We start from the raw sequence: 17,712 nt of genomic DNA on the forward strand, positions 1-17,712 counted from the left end.
CTTACTCTACTCAAAGAAGACGCAGACAGTCCCTCTGGGGTCCTATCTTCATAGTAAATCCCTCATATGGCTTTTAATAATATTGTTTATAACTTTTCAGATATGGAGAAGACTTATTCCCATTCTTAGGAAGACAGTAGGAAAGTTACACTGTAACTTTCACCCGTTTACCCTCTTCCCACCCAGCTGAATATCAGTACTCAGCACAAATGCCATTTGTGAAAAGTCACTGAGGCTGGGCATGGTGGCTCACACCTGTGATTCCAACAATTTGAGAGGCTAAGGCATCTCAGTTGAGCCCAGGAGTTCAAGACTAGCCTAGGCAACATAGGTAAACAAAAATAAATAAATAATAATAATTAAAAAATTAGCTAAGCATGGTGATACTTACTTGTAGTCATAGCTACTCTGGAGGCTGAAGTGGGAGGATCACTTGAGCCCAGGAGGTCAAGGCTGAAGTGAGCTATGATCACACCACTGCACTCTAGCCTGGGTGACAGAGTGAGACACTGTCTCAGAAAAAAGAAAAAGAAAAAAAGAAGTTACTGAGTCAGTTTCCCAGGAAACTTGGGAACTCCTAGGGACCAAGAGTTTGGAAGAATTACAGTAAGGAGGTAGGAGGAAGGAACTGGCCGGTCACAAGCTGTGTGAAAACAGATCGGATGGGTTGGTGTGGATTGCTGCTGGTGAACGCAAAGAGGAGAATTTACAGCAAAGACAAATAGTGGTGACATGAATAGAGGCGTGATATGACTTTGAAATCATCTGAAAGTGCACTGTATGATAAAACTTAAAATGAGTTATGTATGGTCTTCTGCAGCTGTGCAGAATTGGTTGAGGCAGGCACGACAGCCACCACAAGGTGGTGCTCTGACTATATTCACAGCCACCAACTCGACTTTCCTCAGCGCTTTACAGTTCCCCACTCTGCTCTCAGTCTTTTTGGGCTGTAACTAGGGGTCTGTCACACTCCAGCCATACTCAGCCAGCCTATTATTAGTGCCAAGCCTTCCTCCTGGCGCAATGACAGTGTAAATTTCAGCAATGGCAGAAGGGAGACAAATACAGCTGTTGTGCATTTTAGAATAATTGCTATAGGACATTTGGAGACAGATTTATAATAACAGCACTTATACAGACTTATACAATATTTCACTTTCCTATTTTATCCCCGCTGAACACTCTGCATCATAAACTTTTGAATTCTTTCAACTCATGTGAGTCTAGTATTATCTTCCCCTAATTTTACAAAGTGAGGCTTGCACCCTCCCCCACGACCCCATTCCCAGAAGGCACCATGCACTCTCATCTCAACCTCCAGCCCTTTCATGTGCAATTGCTTCTGCTGGGAGCTCCGTTCACCCTCTCCCCACCCAGCTGAATATCAGTACTCAGCACAAATGCCATTTGTGAAAGCCTCCACCTACTCCTACTCCAAGTCTGGGCTTCTTTCTTCGCCTGGGTCTTCTCCAGTTCATCCATCTAGAGGCATTTCTCTCAATGATTTCTTATCTCCTCACCTCCAACCCACCTCTCCTGAGCTTTCTTATCCGTAGACTGTCAATGTCTATCACAATTTCCTACATACTGAGTGGATGAATGAATGAATAAATAAATAAATAAAGTTCTAAAAGATCAAAGATCTTTCTTCATCTTGAGTCATAGCAGAGATGGAAATATCCAGAGATTTACACCTGAACCAGAACATCTCACCGGCTGCAGTAATTGACTGCCTCTCCACAGAAAATGCCTAAATGGAAACGTTGGGAGCCCTGCAGTGAGCCACAGTTCAGGGGAGATCCCCCCAGTGCTGGCACAGCAAGACTTCAAGGCCCATAATCTGTGCAGAAGGTCTGAACAACATAGTGTACAGGGTAAGATTGTCTGCCATATATTGTAGTCTCACTAAGCGGTTTCTTGGAACTGATGTCATTGGGAGCATAAACAGAAGCAGCAAGCTTCTGTGTTCGTCCAAGTTCCTTCCACCTTCTATTTTCCTCTAGCTTCTGGGTGACATCTTACCCCCAAGGACTGTAAAATCTCTGAACTTGGGGTGCCTCCCGAGTGAGTCAAAGGGACTCATGATCTACCTGCACCGGTGTCTCATGTTTGTCTTTTGCAGTGATTACTCCCTGGTTCTGGAGCAAACCAAATAAAGGCAATCTTGCTGCAAAACTAAGTTGTCATTCTCACCCATCTTTTGTGAAATGGGTGGTGAGTGCATCTCGTCTTGGATGTGGTTGTGAAAAGGCTGGATTCTTCTTGGCATCATCTTTCTGGCATAAGCCAGAATTCTTTTCTGTTCATTTGTTAATTTTTTCTTCCCTGTTTTCCTTCCATCTTTCTGGAACACTCAGTGAACACTCACTAGGTGCCAAGCTCTACGATGGAGATATAAAGCTGAACAACACAACATTGCTCCGCCTTCAAGGTATTCACCAAATTCTAGAGAGACAGAAAAGTGAACAAATACTCATAACACACCTGAATAAGTACTGTAATGTAGGAATAGATGAGGCCTTGTAAGATCAAGGGAGTGGCCACAGCATGTAGTTAGCTGTTTTGAAACCAGCTGATGGGAGTGGTCCTGGTGGGAGTGTTTGCTGATTTCCATGTGACAAATTTACTCATTATGACTTCTTTCCTTCCTTCCTTCCTTCCTTCCTTCCTTCCTTCCTTCCTTCCTTCCTTCCTTCCTTCCTTCTCTCTCTCTCTCTTTCTTCCTTCCTTCCTTCCTTTTCTTTTCTTTTCTTTCTTTCTTCCTTCCTTCCTTCCTCTCTCCCTCCCTCCCTCTCTCTCTCTTTCTTTCTTTCTTTCTTTTTTTTCCTTCCTTCCTTCCTTCCTTCCTTCCTTCCTTCCTTCCTTCCTTCCTTCCTTCCTTCCTTCCTTCCTTCCTCTTTTGAGGCAGAGTCTCACTCTGTTGCCAAGGCTAGAGTACAGTGGCACAATCACAGCTCACGGCAGCCTTGACCTCCCTGAGCTCAGGTGATCCTCCTACCTCAGCCTCCCCACTAGCTGGGGCTACAGGCATGCACCACGATGCCCAGCAAATTTTTTGTAGTTTTCGTAGACACAGGGTTTCACTATGTTACCCAGGCTGGTCTTGAACTCCTGGGCTCAAGTGATCTGCCTGAGTTAGACTTCCACAGTGCTGGGATTACAGGCGTGAACCACTGCTCCTGGCTGACTGATTTCAAGTTACCAACCGCTATCACTGGAAACAAATAAAATAAACAATGGCTTTTTTGATCAGTGAGAGCTGGCACCAGCACGTGACTGTGATTTCAGCCTTGTGAGACCCTGAGCAGATCCATTCATTCTGTTCCTGGCCTTTTGACCTATAGGACTGTGAGCTACTAGATGAGTGCTATTTTAAGCCCATAAATTTGTGGTAATTTTTTATGCAGCCATAGGAAACTAACTCAATGCTGGTTAAACCCTTCTTACAGATGTGAAAACTAAGGCTTAGAAGCAGTAAGGAGTTTGACCAAGGCCATGAGCTTCTAGCAAGTGATGAAGCTAGGATGCACAATGAGATAAGTCTGACGCCAAGGCCTGGGACCTTTTATCTTATGTTCTATGAACGCCCATAGAGAACCATGACACATAAACCACAAAAGGCCAGAACCATGAGGGACTCTGTTCCCTTGTTTATTTGTTGACTTTTTAGGGGCCATAAAATGTGCATTATTATTAAAAATGAAATTCTAAGCTAGAGGAAAATCGAATGCTGAGTGTGTCTTTGGACTTGAAGTGCCACCTCTGTGGTTAGCTTGATATTGATTTCAGAGGAAAACACTGCGAAGTAACAGAAATTTCTCATTAAATGTTTGAGTTTGGCTGGAATGTCCATTTCTGCTTTTTTCCTCCAGCCTGACCAGATGTGCTCAGAAAATTTGGTTCCCCGAATATGTACATCTGTCAAAATTCCTGTCAATTTTAGCATGACTGCCAAGGGAGTGAACAAAGAGAGTTAGCGATTAACTTCAAAGAACTTTGTTGGAGAGGAATAAAGATATTTAAGGCCTATTTTGTGAACTAATTGCATTTGCATATTTATGGGATTTACTGATATAGCAGTAATTAAAAACTATTTAGTAGTCTTAAAGGACGCATAACTCAGTTGCTGTTTGCATAATAAACACTTCCTTATTATGTTTGCATAATAAACCCTCTCCCCTTGCTTCTTCCAAAAGACATCGGTCGATCTAATAGGTGCCATATCTTACTTGAAAATAATGGAGAAACACAGTGCAAAGGCTCATGGGGATGTGAAGTGGGGACTTCTAAAAGAAATATATTTTCAGGTACTTTCTTAATGATGGGCTTGGCCTGAACTTCTGTAAGAGAATCACAGATTCAAATCCCAGAGTAAGTCTTTGTTTCCTTTACCCAAGTAATGCTACTTAAGAAGTTCAAATACGGTTGGGTGAGGTGGCTTACACCTATAATCTCAAAACTTCGGGAGGCTGAGGTGGGTGGATCACCTGATGTCAGGAGTTCGAGACTAGCCTGGTGAAACCCTGTCTCTACTAAAAACACAAAAATTAGCTGGGTGTGTGGCACGCATCTGTAGTCCCAGCTACTTGGGATTCTGAGGCAGGAGAATTACTTGAACTTGGGAGGTGGAGGTTGCAGTGAGCTAAGATCACATCACTGCACTCCAGCCTGGACAACAGTGCAAGACTCCATCTCAAAAAAAAAAAAAAAAAAAAAAAAAGAAGAAGTCCAAATGCCTAGCCCCTCATGATTCCAAATTTTGACTTAAATATACTAATCTGCTAGAAAAGCTGGAATGAAACTCACCCCCACACTCATCCTTCTGAGGATGATGTCTGGGGAGTTAGCAGAAACAATGCAGATAAAAAGCTTTCTCTGGGTGGATGTATTAGTCTGTTCTCACACTGCTATACAGGCATACCTGAAACTGGGTATGTTATTTTATTTTATTTTATTTTATTTTATTTTATTTTATTTTATTTTATTTTTTGAGACAGAGTTTTGCTCTTGTTGCCCAGGCTGGAGTACAATGGCACGATCTTGGCTCACTGAAACCTCTGCCTTCCGGGTTCAAACGATTCTCCTGCCTCAGCCTCCTGAGTAGCTGGGATTACAGGCATGGGCCACCACGCCCAGCTAATTTTGTATTTTTAGTAGAGATGGGGTTTCACCATGTTGGTTAGGCTGGTCTTGACCTCCTGACCTCAGGTGATTCACGAGACCGGGTAATTTATAAAGAAAGTAGTTTAACTGACCCATAGTTCTGCATGGCTGGGGAGGCCTCAGGAAACTTACAATCATAGTGGAAGGGGAAGGGGAAGCAAGGCAATATCTTTCACGGTGGAGAGAGGGAGGGAGAGAGAAAGAGAGAGAGTGAGAGAGAAAGAGAGAGAGAGAGAAGGGGGAAGCACCACACTTTTAAACCATCAGATCTCATGAGAACTCACTATCATGAGAACAGCAAGGGGAAAATCTGCCCCCATGACCCAATAACCTCTCACCAGGCCTCTCCTCTGACACATGGGGATTGAAATTTGAGATGAGATTTGGGTGGGGACATAGAGCCAAACCATATTAGTGGATGAAAATTGCTGTATGTAAGAATAGTGAGGAGGGACCATTTTCATGAAACATTAAAGGGCGGGGAGAGGAGCAATACCAAACCTAAAAGTACCGAGTATTAGCCGGGTATGGTGGTGCATGCCTATATTCCTAGCTACTGGGGAGGCCAAGGCGGGAGGATCACTTGAGCTCAGGGGATCAAGACTAGCCTGGGCAACACACTGAGACCTCATCTCTACTAAAAAGAGAAGAAATTAACCAGGTTGTGGTGGCACACACATATACCCCCAGCTATGGGAGGCTGGGGTGGGAGGATTGCTTGAGGCTGGGAGATGGAGGCTACAGTGAGCCATGATCACACCACTGCATTCCAGCCTGGGTGACAGAGTGAGACCCTGCCTCTTAAAAGAAAAAAAAAAAAAAAAAAAAAAAAAAGAGCTAAAAGTACTGAGTAAACGAAGTCCAGACAGGGCACTAAGGTTAGAAAAAGAAAGATCTAAGCCAGCTGACAGTACAGAGCAAGGCTGTCAAGGAAGGATCAGGAAGCATTGTATATAAACTACTTTGAAGACAAGTCACTTACACAAAATCATTCCCATCTTGACAGAATTCATCAGCCAGTAAAGAGCCATAATGGGCAGGATTACTAGACTGTTGTTAAGTTGGCTAATCAAAGTCATAATGTACCTGTATTACACATCATTAGCAATGGCCTTCCAGTAACAGATGGGCATATGAGAAAGTGCAAAGAAAAGGGAGGGAAGCATGTCCCCAGAAGGTTTGACTTAGAGTCATAGCTTACTAAAATACGTGGCAAGAATGCAATGTCGATCATCGCCTTAATTAAACCTTTGCGTAAAGGGATGCTTCTGCATTGCTTTCCTGTAAAAAGTGCTACCTACATAGCTATGTTGCCTGTAGCTTGCCTTTCTCTTGTCCTAATTCATTCCATAAGTAGAAGCTGACAATTCAAAGAACTGATAGGAAGAGCTGAGACTTTGAGGGCCAGATCAGTCCTCTATAATCTTGTCTCTTGATGAAGCTCCATTTATCTGCTCACCCTCTCTAAAGGGTATTTCTCGGATAAACTTTCCATAACTGTGTACCAAAGTTCTTCCACCAAGTTGCATTTAAATTTCTCATTCTTCTGAAATATTTTCAAATGTATAGCAGAAATGGAGGGATAGTAGAAAGAATTCCCCCAGACCCCCAAATCGTTTGAGAATAAGTTAGCAACATGATGTGCCCTATTTTTTTTTTTTTTTTTTTGAGACAGAGTCTCATTCTGTTGCCCAGGCTGAAGAGCAGTGGCGTGATCTTGGCTCATGGCAACCTCTGCCTTCTGGGTTCACACGATTCTCATGCCTCAGCCTCCCGAGTAGCTGGAATTACAGGCATGTGCCACTGTGCCCAGCTAATTTTTGTATTTTTATTAGAGACAGGGTTTCACCATGTTGGCCAGGCTGGCCTTGAACTCCTGGCTTCAGATGATCCACCCACCTAGGTCTCCTAAAGTGTTGGGATTACAGGCATGAGCCACTGTGTATGATCTTCCCTGATTCTTGAATACTTAGTGTGCTGGTCTTACAAACAAGGACATTCTTTTGCATAATCTCGATACAATTAAAATCAGGAGACCAACATTGCCACATTGCCACATTACTACCATCTAATCCACATACATCATTCAAGTTTCAGTTCTTCCGAAAAGTTCTTTATAACAAAAGGATCCAATTCAGAATCAGATATCGCGCTTGTGTCTCTTTAGTCTCCTTTTGTTTGATAGATTCCTCAGTCTTTCCTTAACTTTTATAACCTTGGCACTTTTGTGTGTGTGTGTGTTTGTTTTTGAGACAGGGTCTACCTCTATTGCCCAGGCTGGAGTGCAGTGGCACAATAACAGCTCACGTGATCCTCCTGCCTCAGCCTCCCAAGTAGCTGGGACTACAGGAGTATGCCACCACATTAAACTAATTTTTTATTTTTGTGTGTGTGGAGACAGGATATCCTTATGTAGCCTAGGCTGGTCTCAAACTCCTGGGCTCAAGCAGTCCTCTCACTTCAACCTCTCAAAGCACTGGGATTAGAGGTGTGAGCCATTGTGCCTGGCTCACCTCAGTACTTTTGAAAATGCCTGCTGTTTTGTTTGTCCCACAGTATGGCATTGTCTGATCTGGTGTTTCCTCCTGAATAGATTCAAGTTATGAATTTTTGGCAAGACTATACCGGAAGAGCTATGGATGCTAGGTGAGCTTGTTACTATCGGGGTGTCATTCTCCTAGGCTGCTAAGTGGACAGAGCTAGGGAATATATGTATATATGAACATGTGTAAACACACATTACATTTGTATTTATTTCTTTTCTTTTCCTTTTTTGTTTTTCATTTTTTTTTTGAGACAGAGTCTCCCTCTGTCTCCCAGGCTGGAGTGCAGTGGCGCCATCTTGGTTCATGGCAACCTCTGCCTCCCAGTTCAAACAATTATCCTGCCTAGCCTCCCGAGTAGCTGAGATTACAGGCATGTGCCACCATACCCGGCTAATTTTTGTAGTTTTAGTACCGATGGGGTTTCACCATGTTGGTCAGACTGGTCTCAAACTCCTGACCTCAAGTGATCCACTGGCCTCGGCCTTCCAAAGTGCTGGGATTGCAGGCGTGAGCCACCGTGACCAGCTTATTTGCATTTATTTATGTATTTAGCGAATGTACTGAAAACCATGGGTTCACACTGATATCTCCAAAACCAAGTCAACATCACAGGGTTATCCTAGTTTTCTCTCTTTCTGTATATACTGCTCCCTTCACCAATGATAGGAAAGCAATTAGGCTACATTTTATTGGTAGATGAAAATTAGGTGGAGCACTTCATGGACTCTAAACAAAGGGACTGAGTGATGAGGAGATTTGGAATAAAATATATACTTTCTCCCCTTCATTTGGCTCAGTGAAAATTTACATCAAAATTTGCCTCTATAATCTCATTTTTAATAAAAAAGCAGGCAGATGTTGGAAATGATATCTGTTTTTTCTTTCTAGAGCATTTTTGGGGGGGTCTAGAAATGGAAAATAGTGTTATTGTATAAAATTATGCACCTTTTTCCTTAGTAATGAAGAATGAATGGGTATTCAATCAGAAAGTGAAAAAAAAACTTTTATTAAATGATGTTGAACTTTAATAGTTTTCATCTTCAATAAGCCTGGAAGCATCCTTTCTAGAAGGTTACTTTCTGAACTGTGAACAGTGAAAATTTGAGAAGCCCTCCTGTTCATCAAAAATCAATGTTTCTTTTAATTAAAGGGACTTAGGAAAAACAAAAAGCACTTTTCCATTGCATTGTTTGCAGTTGTTCTTCATTAGACAATACCAGGTTTCCATTAGCCTTGTGTAATTCAAGAGCCCAAGAACCATTGTCAAATGCTGAAGATGTTACCGCATAAGTCTGATTTAGAACAGCTATTTGGATTTCAATTATTAATGAAATTAGTGTCCTGAATGTCAGCAAGAGCACTGCCTTAGGTAAAGGCTGTAAAGGAAATCATATTAGTGTGGAATTTCCTCTCCTTAGGGGCTCCTCTTAGATTACATTATTCACTTAGCTATCTCCTGTCAGGAAAATGGAAATGTTAGCCACAGTTTGATCCTGGGGCAGAACCAAAGGGAGAAGTTAAGGGATTTCATCATGGCATCAATTCCAAAACATCTGCATGGTGCTGGTATTGCCTTTTGTCCCACTGAGTGTTTACAAAATAGCACCAGTAAGGATAGCATCAACTGGCAAACGGAGAAGGAGGAGAACAGAGTGGAGAGGAACCCTGTTAGGAAAAATTGAGCGGCATTCCATCTGGTAGGCAAGTTTGCGTTGCTCCTTTTTGGGATCTGCCTAGGAATGTTGGCAAGCGTGATGGCTCCCCTGTGGGCCTGCATCCTGGTGGCTGCAGGTGAGTCCTTTTAATGATTTTACTAGGCACTAAGGATTAACTCTTAGAAGATAGAGACAACATTTTTGTACACTGTGCTATAGAACTTCTCAGGCGTGTTTGCTTTTATTCATCATCTGTAAAATGCCAGTCCTGTGAAGCTACATTGAAAACAATGATTTGTTTCTGACTTTGTTCCTATGATTGCAAATACACATACATATAGCATTAGACTGTGGGGCTTTTTACACATAGCTGAAAATATGCTCTGAAATGTTATAATTGCTTGATAAATCTCTGCTTCTCTAGAAATCAAGCTCTCTACAGCTTGATTGAGAGTTTGGGGCATTCTTTTTCAAATTTGCTCTTATGTGTGGACAATATGTTTTTATTATCCAAAATAGTCTTGGCTTCATTATCAGCTGTTAGCAGCCCAGAGAAAAAGTCCATTAGATTTGTCATGGCTACAGACATATGTATATCATTTTGGTATTAGAGGCCTTAACATCTCGCCTTACAAAATCTATGTAGGTGATGAGTATATCTCTAAAGACAAGCACTGTAAACTTGCAAGTTTTGAATTTACAATTCCTCTTAAAAGTAATTTAGAAGTTAATATTTTTTTTTCTAAATTTCTAGAACTATACTTCCATGGCACCAGTATTAACTCTATTGAATTGAATCATTTTAGTTAGGATACAATTGATTCTTAGTACACGTGCACAAATCAAGAATTTATGATTATGGTGGTGTTTCTCAATGTCCCGTTTTCTTGAGGTTTCTCCTAGAGCTCATATCTGAATTTTAAAGTTTTAGAATGTAACTGGAAGTGGAATGAGTCAATTACAGAGATGAGTTAGAAATTTGGTACCCAGGAAGCTGGAAATGATTTTTTTATTGGGTAGAGAAGAAAAATAGCCACTTATCAGTAAAGTATAAAAATCTTGGATGTTGAACATAAAGGATAAAAGCATATCTTAATGGTAAAAAATAAAAACAGAGGAAATGTCATTAAATGCCAAATGGGTTTCTTAGCAGAAAATAATTGTGAGCATTAAACTAAGATAAAATAGAAAAATGAAGGTGAGAAAACAGACTAAGTTCTTAACAATATCTCTCTAATGTTTTGTATTATGCATGATTTTTGTTCTAAATGTAGCAGAAATAAGTGTTTTAATAGTGTCTGACAACCAGTGCTTTACCATAAATCATTCCGAGGATACTTGTTGCAGGAAGATCTGCCCTGTGGAATTTTACTGGGTTTTACTATATTTACTTTACATATTTTACTATATTTACAAATCAAGATGATTTGCAAATGTAAGAGCACTGAACCAATCCCAGGGGGCAGTGTGTTGGCATAGAAGGAGGCCTGAACAAGGAGAGCCAGCTAATTCCTGCTTCACTGCTCACCAGCCACGTAACCCTGGGAAGTCAATTAATCTCTTAGAGACTCAGTTTTCCTGTAAGTTAACTTTATTTTGGGTATTCATGCCAATCAAATAAGACAGCATTGTTAAATTGTAAGGTGCAATGCAAATGTAAGATATTATTAACCTGAAAACACATACGGAAAATACCACTGGCTATTTCTGTCCAATAATATACTCCACACAACATGTCAGTCTTCTTTTTGAAAGGTTTCTTGCTGTTGTTCCTAATATTCTGAGGGAGTCAGGTTACACTTAATCATGTAGTGTCATAATTAAAAGCTTGGGCTTCAAAACCAGTCCAGCCGTGTGTAAATATCACTCCCTTTGCTTGCAAGCTTCATGACCTTGGGCAGTGCTAACCTCACTATGCCAATAGTCCCTTACCTGCAGTAATAGTGCACTTCTCATAGATCTGTAGAGTACCTGTCTCATAAGTTTGTTGGGAACGTTGAAGGAGATCATTCATGTGAGGGCTTAGCCTGGTGCCTGGCATACAGTCAGCATTCAATCAGTGTTAGGAGTTCAATACATAAATCTCATTTCCTTTTAACCTCTCAGATGTATGTGTAACTCTCTTAAAATCCTAGGGATACATAGCAGCTAAAGCAAGAATAGCGGTTTCCATCAAAGTACCCTGAACACTTTAAGATAGGTGCATGGGAGAGTAAGTCATTAAAACAAGGAAAACAAAGGAATAATTTTATTGTGTTCTTATCTTCTTCTTTTTCAATCTCTCTTCACCTACAAGTGCTTCATAGCTCAGTCCCTAACACATTCTACTTTCCAGAAATCTTACAAGTGAATTATTTGAAGCTGATTATTAGCATTCAAGAAGGCAGTTTTGGTGAGGAATCTTTTCTGGGTCTGCTGATAGCTTCCATCAGTGTCTGTTGAAACATCACTGAACTGTGAGTCATTTAGTGCTTGTGTGAATGTCACATTAGCTTTCAAGGGGCATAATTTACTGTTAATGGTCACTTAAATCCTTAATCTCTCTCCTGTAATTGATCTTTCTCCTCAGGCAAATTTGCATTCATAGTAGAAATGTAATTTATTATTTCTTCCCATCTTAAACAAAGAACTCTTTCCCCTTTTGGTTTATTTAAGCACGTTTCCATTTGCTTATTGTTTTTCTCCTTTCAGTGCTTGATTCTCTTTTGTTCCTAGTCCTAGCGTCCAGAACTTTCTCTTTTTAACCAAGACTTTGACCCATTCTAGAAAACATGAGTTTATCCATAGGGAACCTATGGATTGGTTCCTAGACAAGATCGCAGAGGGGAATTTGAGTCTTTGTGAGCAGACGGTGCGGGGAACACATATTCATTGCTCAGAATTATGTTTTAATGCTGTCTCAGGTAGTTTCCTGTACTGAAACATGCTCATTTCGGTGTTTCCCCAACTGAGACTTGAATTGGGAGCTTCCAAGCGAGGTAAATGTGAAGCTGCCCACAGCAAAGTTGGCAGGAAAAGCACTGGGCCAGCTTTGCTTTATGCTCCTGACTTCCCTCCCCTGGGGTACACCAGCAAGAAATGTTCTCAGGTAGAGAGATTCACAGCACACTTTTTGACAATAACAGCTCACAAAAACCCTACAAATGATGTTTGATGCAAGCCACCCACCTTAGTCCTGTACGCCTGAATAGCTAACGCCATTTTAGGCATCTTCTTGGGTGAATAGTTAGGGAGTTAAAATGCTCATTAGATTCCCAGTTCCAACGGTAATGAAAGTGTATATAGAACTGCCCACAAGGAGTCTGGCATTGCACCTCCAGCATTGTTGTTAGCATTTTGGTCACACTGACATTGTTAAATCATAGAAATTGCTGCCTGTGGCGGCAAGTGACATGACATCATTCATAAAGAAATGGGTATAAACAGGATTGTCACACAGGGAGAAGCGATCTCATTTACAGTTTCCTGCTGGATCCCTCATACCTTCGGCAGCTCATCAAAATAACCATCAAAACCACTGAGAGCCCAGGCAAATTCACACGCAGGACACTACAGAGAGATTTCACTCACGCACTTGGTCAGGAGGTGTGCAATTTGCTTCGGTCCAATGACTGACTGAAGCATTGAATCCCCTAAGGGCTGGCAAAGCTTGTGAACAAAATATCTTTTTGCAATTCAGAGAAAGCCCTCACAAATTTGTCACTTCCAATTGCTGGTGCTCATTTCTCTTGCTTCCCTTCCTCTGGCCTCCCTGGCCTCAACACCAATCACAGCTCCTCTACAAATCAAGATTTTTTGGGTCAGAAGAAATGGTTGTTCCCTGGAACCAGAGAGAATTTTCTCAAAACAAAGATCTCATTTTCTGACAAGTGCATTTTATTTAGGGACAGAGGAAATGAGAAAAGAGATTTTTGAGGAGAAAAGTACAAATTTGGGCTCCCGTTAATCTCATTATCTAGAAATCTAGACAAGTTTTTGGGGTTAATGGGTTTGTTCATGTGTTTTTTGCTAGATTTTTCTATCGAATTTTTGAATTACAAATGAAAAATCAAAAGAAAAACCAAGGCGGGAGTTAAGTTTTGGCTAAGTGTGTAGGTGGTTTTTTTCTAGATGCTAGGAGAATATGATACAGGAATAAAGAAATTATTCTGTCTCCAAAATGCAGGCTTGTTGTAAAATGAAATTGTAGGTACAGTTTTGCAGACTTGGAGATGGCGCTGATTTACTTGTTTTTACGATGAGATTTCTCCATTGGGCACTTAGGCCATCAGCTTACTTTAAGCGTTTGCCAAAGGCTACACCAACTGGCTGGGAATTGATGCAGATTTTGGTGAGCTGAAAGCTATATTCTAGTAAGAGCCACCGAGTCCTGAACAGTCTGAAACCTCCTAAAGAAACCAAGCCCCTCTTACTTTATCTTCACAATGATAGTTTCTTTTCCAGGAATTCTAGCCACAGATACACATCATCCCCGGGATTCTGCTCTGTATCATCTCAGCAAGCAACTATTACAGAACTATCATAAAGAAGTGAGGCCAGTTTACAACTGGACCAAGGCCACCACAGTCTACCTGGACCTGTTTGTCCATGCTATATTGGATGTGGTAAGGACCATCTTGCCCCTTCCTATTCTGGTTAACGTCTTTTAAAACAGTCTGCAGTTCATGCAGGAGCCTAGGAGAGGTTATATTCTCGAGACTGTAGTTGAACTGGCAGGGAAGTTGTGCTAGATTCATTTTAGCAGTTAGGTAAAATATTCATTAGGCAGATCATGCTTTCTAGCCCCCAGTAGACACTGTGAAGGGCAAATCGTCTAGATCATGGAATTAAGATGTTTTAAGAATTGTGAAACTGGGTGTGGTGGCTCATGCCTGTAATCCTAGCACATTGGGAGGCCAAGGTAGGCAGATCACTTGAGCACACGAGTTGGAGACCAGGCTAGGCAGCATGGTGAAACCCTGTCTGTACATAAAATACGCAAACTGGCCAGGCGTGGTGGTGCATATCTGTAGTCCCAGCTACTCAAGAGGCTTAAGAGGGAGGATAGCTTGAGCTTGGGAGGTTGAGGCAGCAGTGAGCCATGATCATGCCACTGCACTGCAGCCTAGGTGGCAGAGCCAGACCTTGTCTCCAAAAAAAAAAAAAAAAAAAAAAAAAAAAAAAAAAAAATATATATATATATATATATATATGTCATAGATCACAGTACATATTCTATGAATATTGCTGAAACCAAAAATAGTAATAGGTATTTTATCCTGTGGTTCACATTTGTTAATGATAATAACAGATTTAAGAGGAGATTCACTACTTATTGCTTGAAATTTAAAAGAGAGAAAAAATGCCTTGTTATCTTGAGTTTATAAGGGGGCTTTTGCATCTAAAGCGTTTGCTAAGGATGTTGGGGAGAATTTGTTTATTAAAGCATCCTTTTTCTCCTATATCTGAAAGATAGGCTGTGGGAATGAAATGAATCCTGTAAAGTAGTTGGCAGAGTTCTTAGGAAGCCATCAGCAAGTGATGGTCCTGATGGTTACCACCTCTTCCTCTTCCTCCTTTTTTCTAATTACAAAGTCTTTGATTTCAATTGGTTCCAGAGTCATTTTGATTTCTCTCTACCTTTTTTTTTTTTTTTTTTTTGAGACGGATTCTCTCTTTGTTGCCCAAGCTGGAGTCCAACGGCACAATCTCAGCTCACTGCAACCTTCGCCTCCCAGGTTCAAGCAATTCTCCTGCCTTAGCCTCCCTAGTAGCTGGGATTACAGGCATGTGCCACCACACCTGGCTAATTTTTGTATTTTTAGTAGAGATGGGGTTTCACCTGTTGGTCAGGCTGGTTTCGAACTCCTGACCTCAAGTGATCCTCCTACCTTGGCCTCCCAAAGTGCTGGAATTACAGGCATGAGCCACCGCGCCCAATGATTTCTCTTAAAAACAGACTTTACTGAGCTTGTTTTGTTAAAGTAATTTAATCATTGTTTTTCCATTTACTTCTCAAAAATTGTTTTCTAATTGAGGTAAAATATACATACATGGAAATACACAGATCTTAAGTGTACAAGCTGACGAGTGTTACTAATTACATATACCCATATAACATACATTTATTTATTTATTTATTTATTTATTTATTTTGAGACAGAGTCTGGCTCTGTCACCCAGGCTGGAGTGCAGTGGCACGATCTCAGCTCACTGCAACCTCTGCCTCCTGGGTTCCAGGGATTCTCCTGCCTCAGCCTCCTGAGTAGCTGGAATTACAAGCATGCACCACCACGCCCAACTAATTTTGTATTTTTAGTAGAGATGGCGTTTCACCATGTTGGTCAGACTAGTCTCGAACTCCTGACCTCAAATGATCTGCCCGCCTCGGCCTCCCAAAGTGCTGGGATTACAGGTGTGAACCACCATGCCCAGCTATTTATTTATTTTTTGAGATGGAGTCTCACTCTGTTGCCCAGGCTGGAGTGCAGTGGCGCCATCTTGGCTCACTGCAACCTCTACCTCCCGGGGTCAAGCCATTCTCCTGCCTCATCCTCCCGAGTAGCTGGGATTACAGGTACCTGCCACCACACCCAGCTCATTTTTATATTTTTTAGTAGAGACAGGGTTCCACCATGTTGGCCAGTCTGGTGTTGAACTCCCGACCTCAAGTGATCCAGCCACCTCAGCCTCCCAAAAGTGCTGAGATTACAGGCATGAGCCACTGTGCCTGGCCATATAACCCATATCTCTATCAAGATATCCAAGATACCCAAAAAGGTCCCTTATTCCCTTTCTAGTCCATCCCCATCCTCTTCACCAACAGAGACAAATACTCTTCTGATTATTTCTTTCAGCAGTAATTAGTTTTCCCGGTTGTAGAACTCCATGTGAATGAAATTTTATTGTGGGTATTTGATTGTGTCTGGCTTTTACACTCGGCGTACTTTTTCACTCGGCATTTTGAGGTTCACTTGTGCTGTTGTGTGTATCAGTAGTTTATTCCTTTTTCTTAATAAGTAGAATTCAGTTATGGCTATATCATGATTTGTTTATCCATTCTCCTGTTGACAGGCATTTGGGTTGTTTCTAATTTTAGGATAGTATGAATAAAGCTGCTAAGAATTTTCTTGCACGAGTCTTTTTGTGTATATGTTTCTATTTCTTTTAAGTAAAACCTAGAAGTTCTATGACTGGGTCACAGGATGGTGTACACTTAGTGAGAAACTGCCATACTGATTTGCAAAGTGGTTGTGCAATTTACACTTCCACCAGTAAGCTATGAGAGTTCCTATTGCTACACATACCCACCAACATTTAGTGTTACCCGTCTTTTTAATTTTAGTCATTCTGGTAAATGACTAGAATTTCATTGAGGTTTTATTAAAATTTCCCTAATGACTAATGATTTTGAGCTCTTTTTCATGTGTTTATTGACTACTTATAGATCTTTCTTTGTGAGGTGCCCATTTAAGCCTTCTGTTATTTTTAAAATTGGGTCACTGGTTTTTTGTTTTTCTAATATTATTATAGATTTATAGGAGCTATTTATACATTCTGGGCACAAGTCTTTTGTTAGATATGTATTGTATTATACATATTACCTCCTATATTATTATATAACATGTAGTTATATCATTATTATAATAACATATAATAATTACCTAATACATACATATATTATATAATAAATGTTTATTCCCAGTCTGTGTCTTGGCTATTCACTTTCTTAATGGGTCTTACAATGAATAGAAATTTTCAAATTTGCTGATGTTTGTTATGGTTCGAATGTGTCCCCAAAATTTCTTTCTTTTTTTTTTTTTTTTGAGACAAAGTCTCACTCTTGTCCCCCAGGCTGGAGGGCAATGGCACAATCTCGGCTCACTGCAACCTCCACCTCCCGGGTTCAAGCGATTGTGCTGCCTCAGCCTCCCAAGTAGCTGGGATTACAGGTGCCTGCCACCATGCCCGGCTAATTTTTTTTTTTTTTTTGTATTTTTAGTAGAGACGGAGTTTCACCATGTTGACCAGGCTGGTCTCCAACTCCTGACCTCAGGTGATCCGCCCACCTCAGCCTTCCAAAGTGCTGGGATTACAGGTGTGAGCCACCATGCTTGGCCTTTTTTTTTTTTTTTTAAATTTTTTATTTTTAGACAACATCTCTCTCTGTCACCCAGGCTAGAGTGCAATGACGCAATCTCGGCTCACCATATATTATATGTTTGTTGATGAGGGGCATTAGACTCTAGTCTTCTCATTTGGTTTTGGTATCAGGATTATGTTGGCCTTCTAAAACAGAATTGTTGAGAATTGTTTCCTTCTCAGTTTTCTGAAGGCGTTGTGTAATGTGAATATTTTTTTCTTCCTTA

General features: G+C 41.0%; 1 protein-coding gene across 4 annotated transcripts in view; it reads left to right on the forward strand.

Moving 5' to 3' along the window:
- The first annotated feature begins 1,604 nt into the window (after nt 1-1,604).
- The window catches only part of LOC105493748 (5-hydroxytryptamine receptor 3B), a 48,144-nt gene continuing 32,036 nt past the window's right edge, over nt 1,605-17,712 (forward strand). The window contains exons 1-6 of one of the 4 annotated variants that reach the window (XM_071075612.1): nt 1,605-1,874; nt 2,358-2,431; nt 3,450-4,371; nt 7,757-7,809; nt 9,173-9,500; nt 13,808-13,968. In XM_071075612.1, coding sequence (XP_070931713.1) covers nt 9,449-9,500; nt 13,808-13,968 — 213 coding nt within the window. In that variant the 5' untranslated portion in view covers nt 1,605-1,874; nt 2,358-2,431; nt 3,450-4,371; nt 7,757-7,809; nt 9,173-9,448. The remainder of the gene's footprint in view (nt 1,875-2,357; nt 2,432-3,449; nt 4,372-7,756; nt 7,810-9,172; nt 9,501-13,807; nt 13,969-17,712) is intronic. The other 3 variants (XM_071075609.1, XM_071075610.1, XM_071075611.1) reach the window with 3 other exon arrangements.

Source organism: Macaca nemestrina, chromosome 12, assembly GCF_043159975.1.
Source record: "Macaca nemestrina isolate mMacNem1 chromosome 12, mMacNem.hap1, whole genome shotgun sequence".
Taxonomy (NCBI): Eukaryota; Metazoa; Chordata; class Mammalia; order Primates; family Cercopithecidae; genus Macaca; species Macaca nemestrina.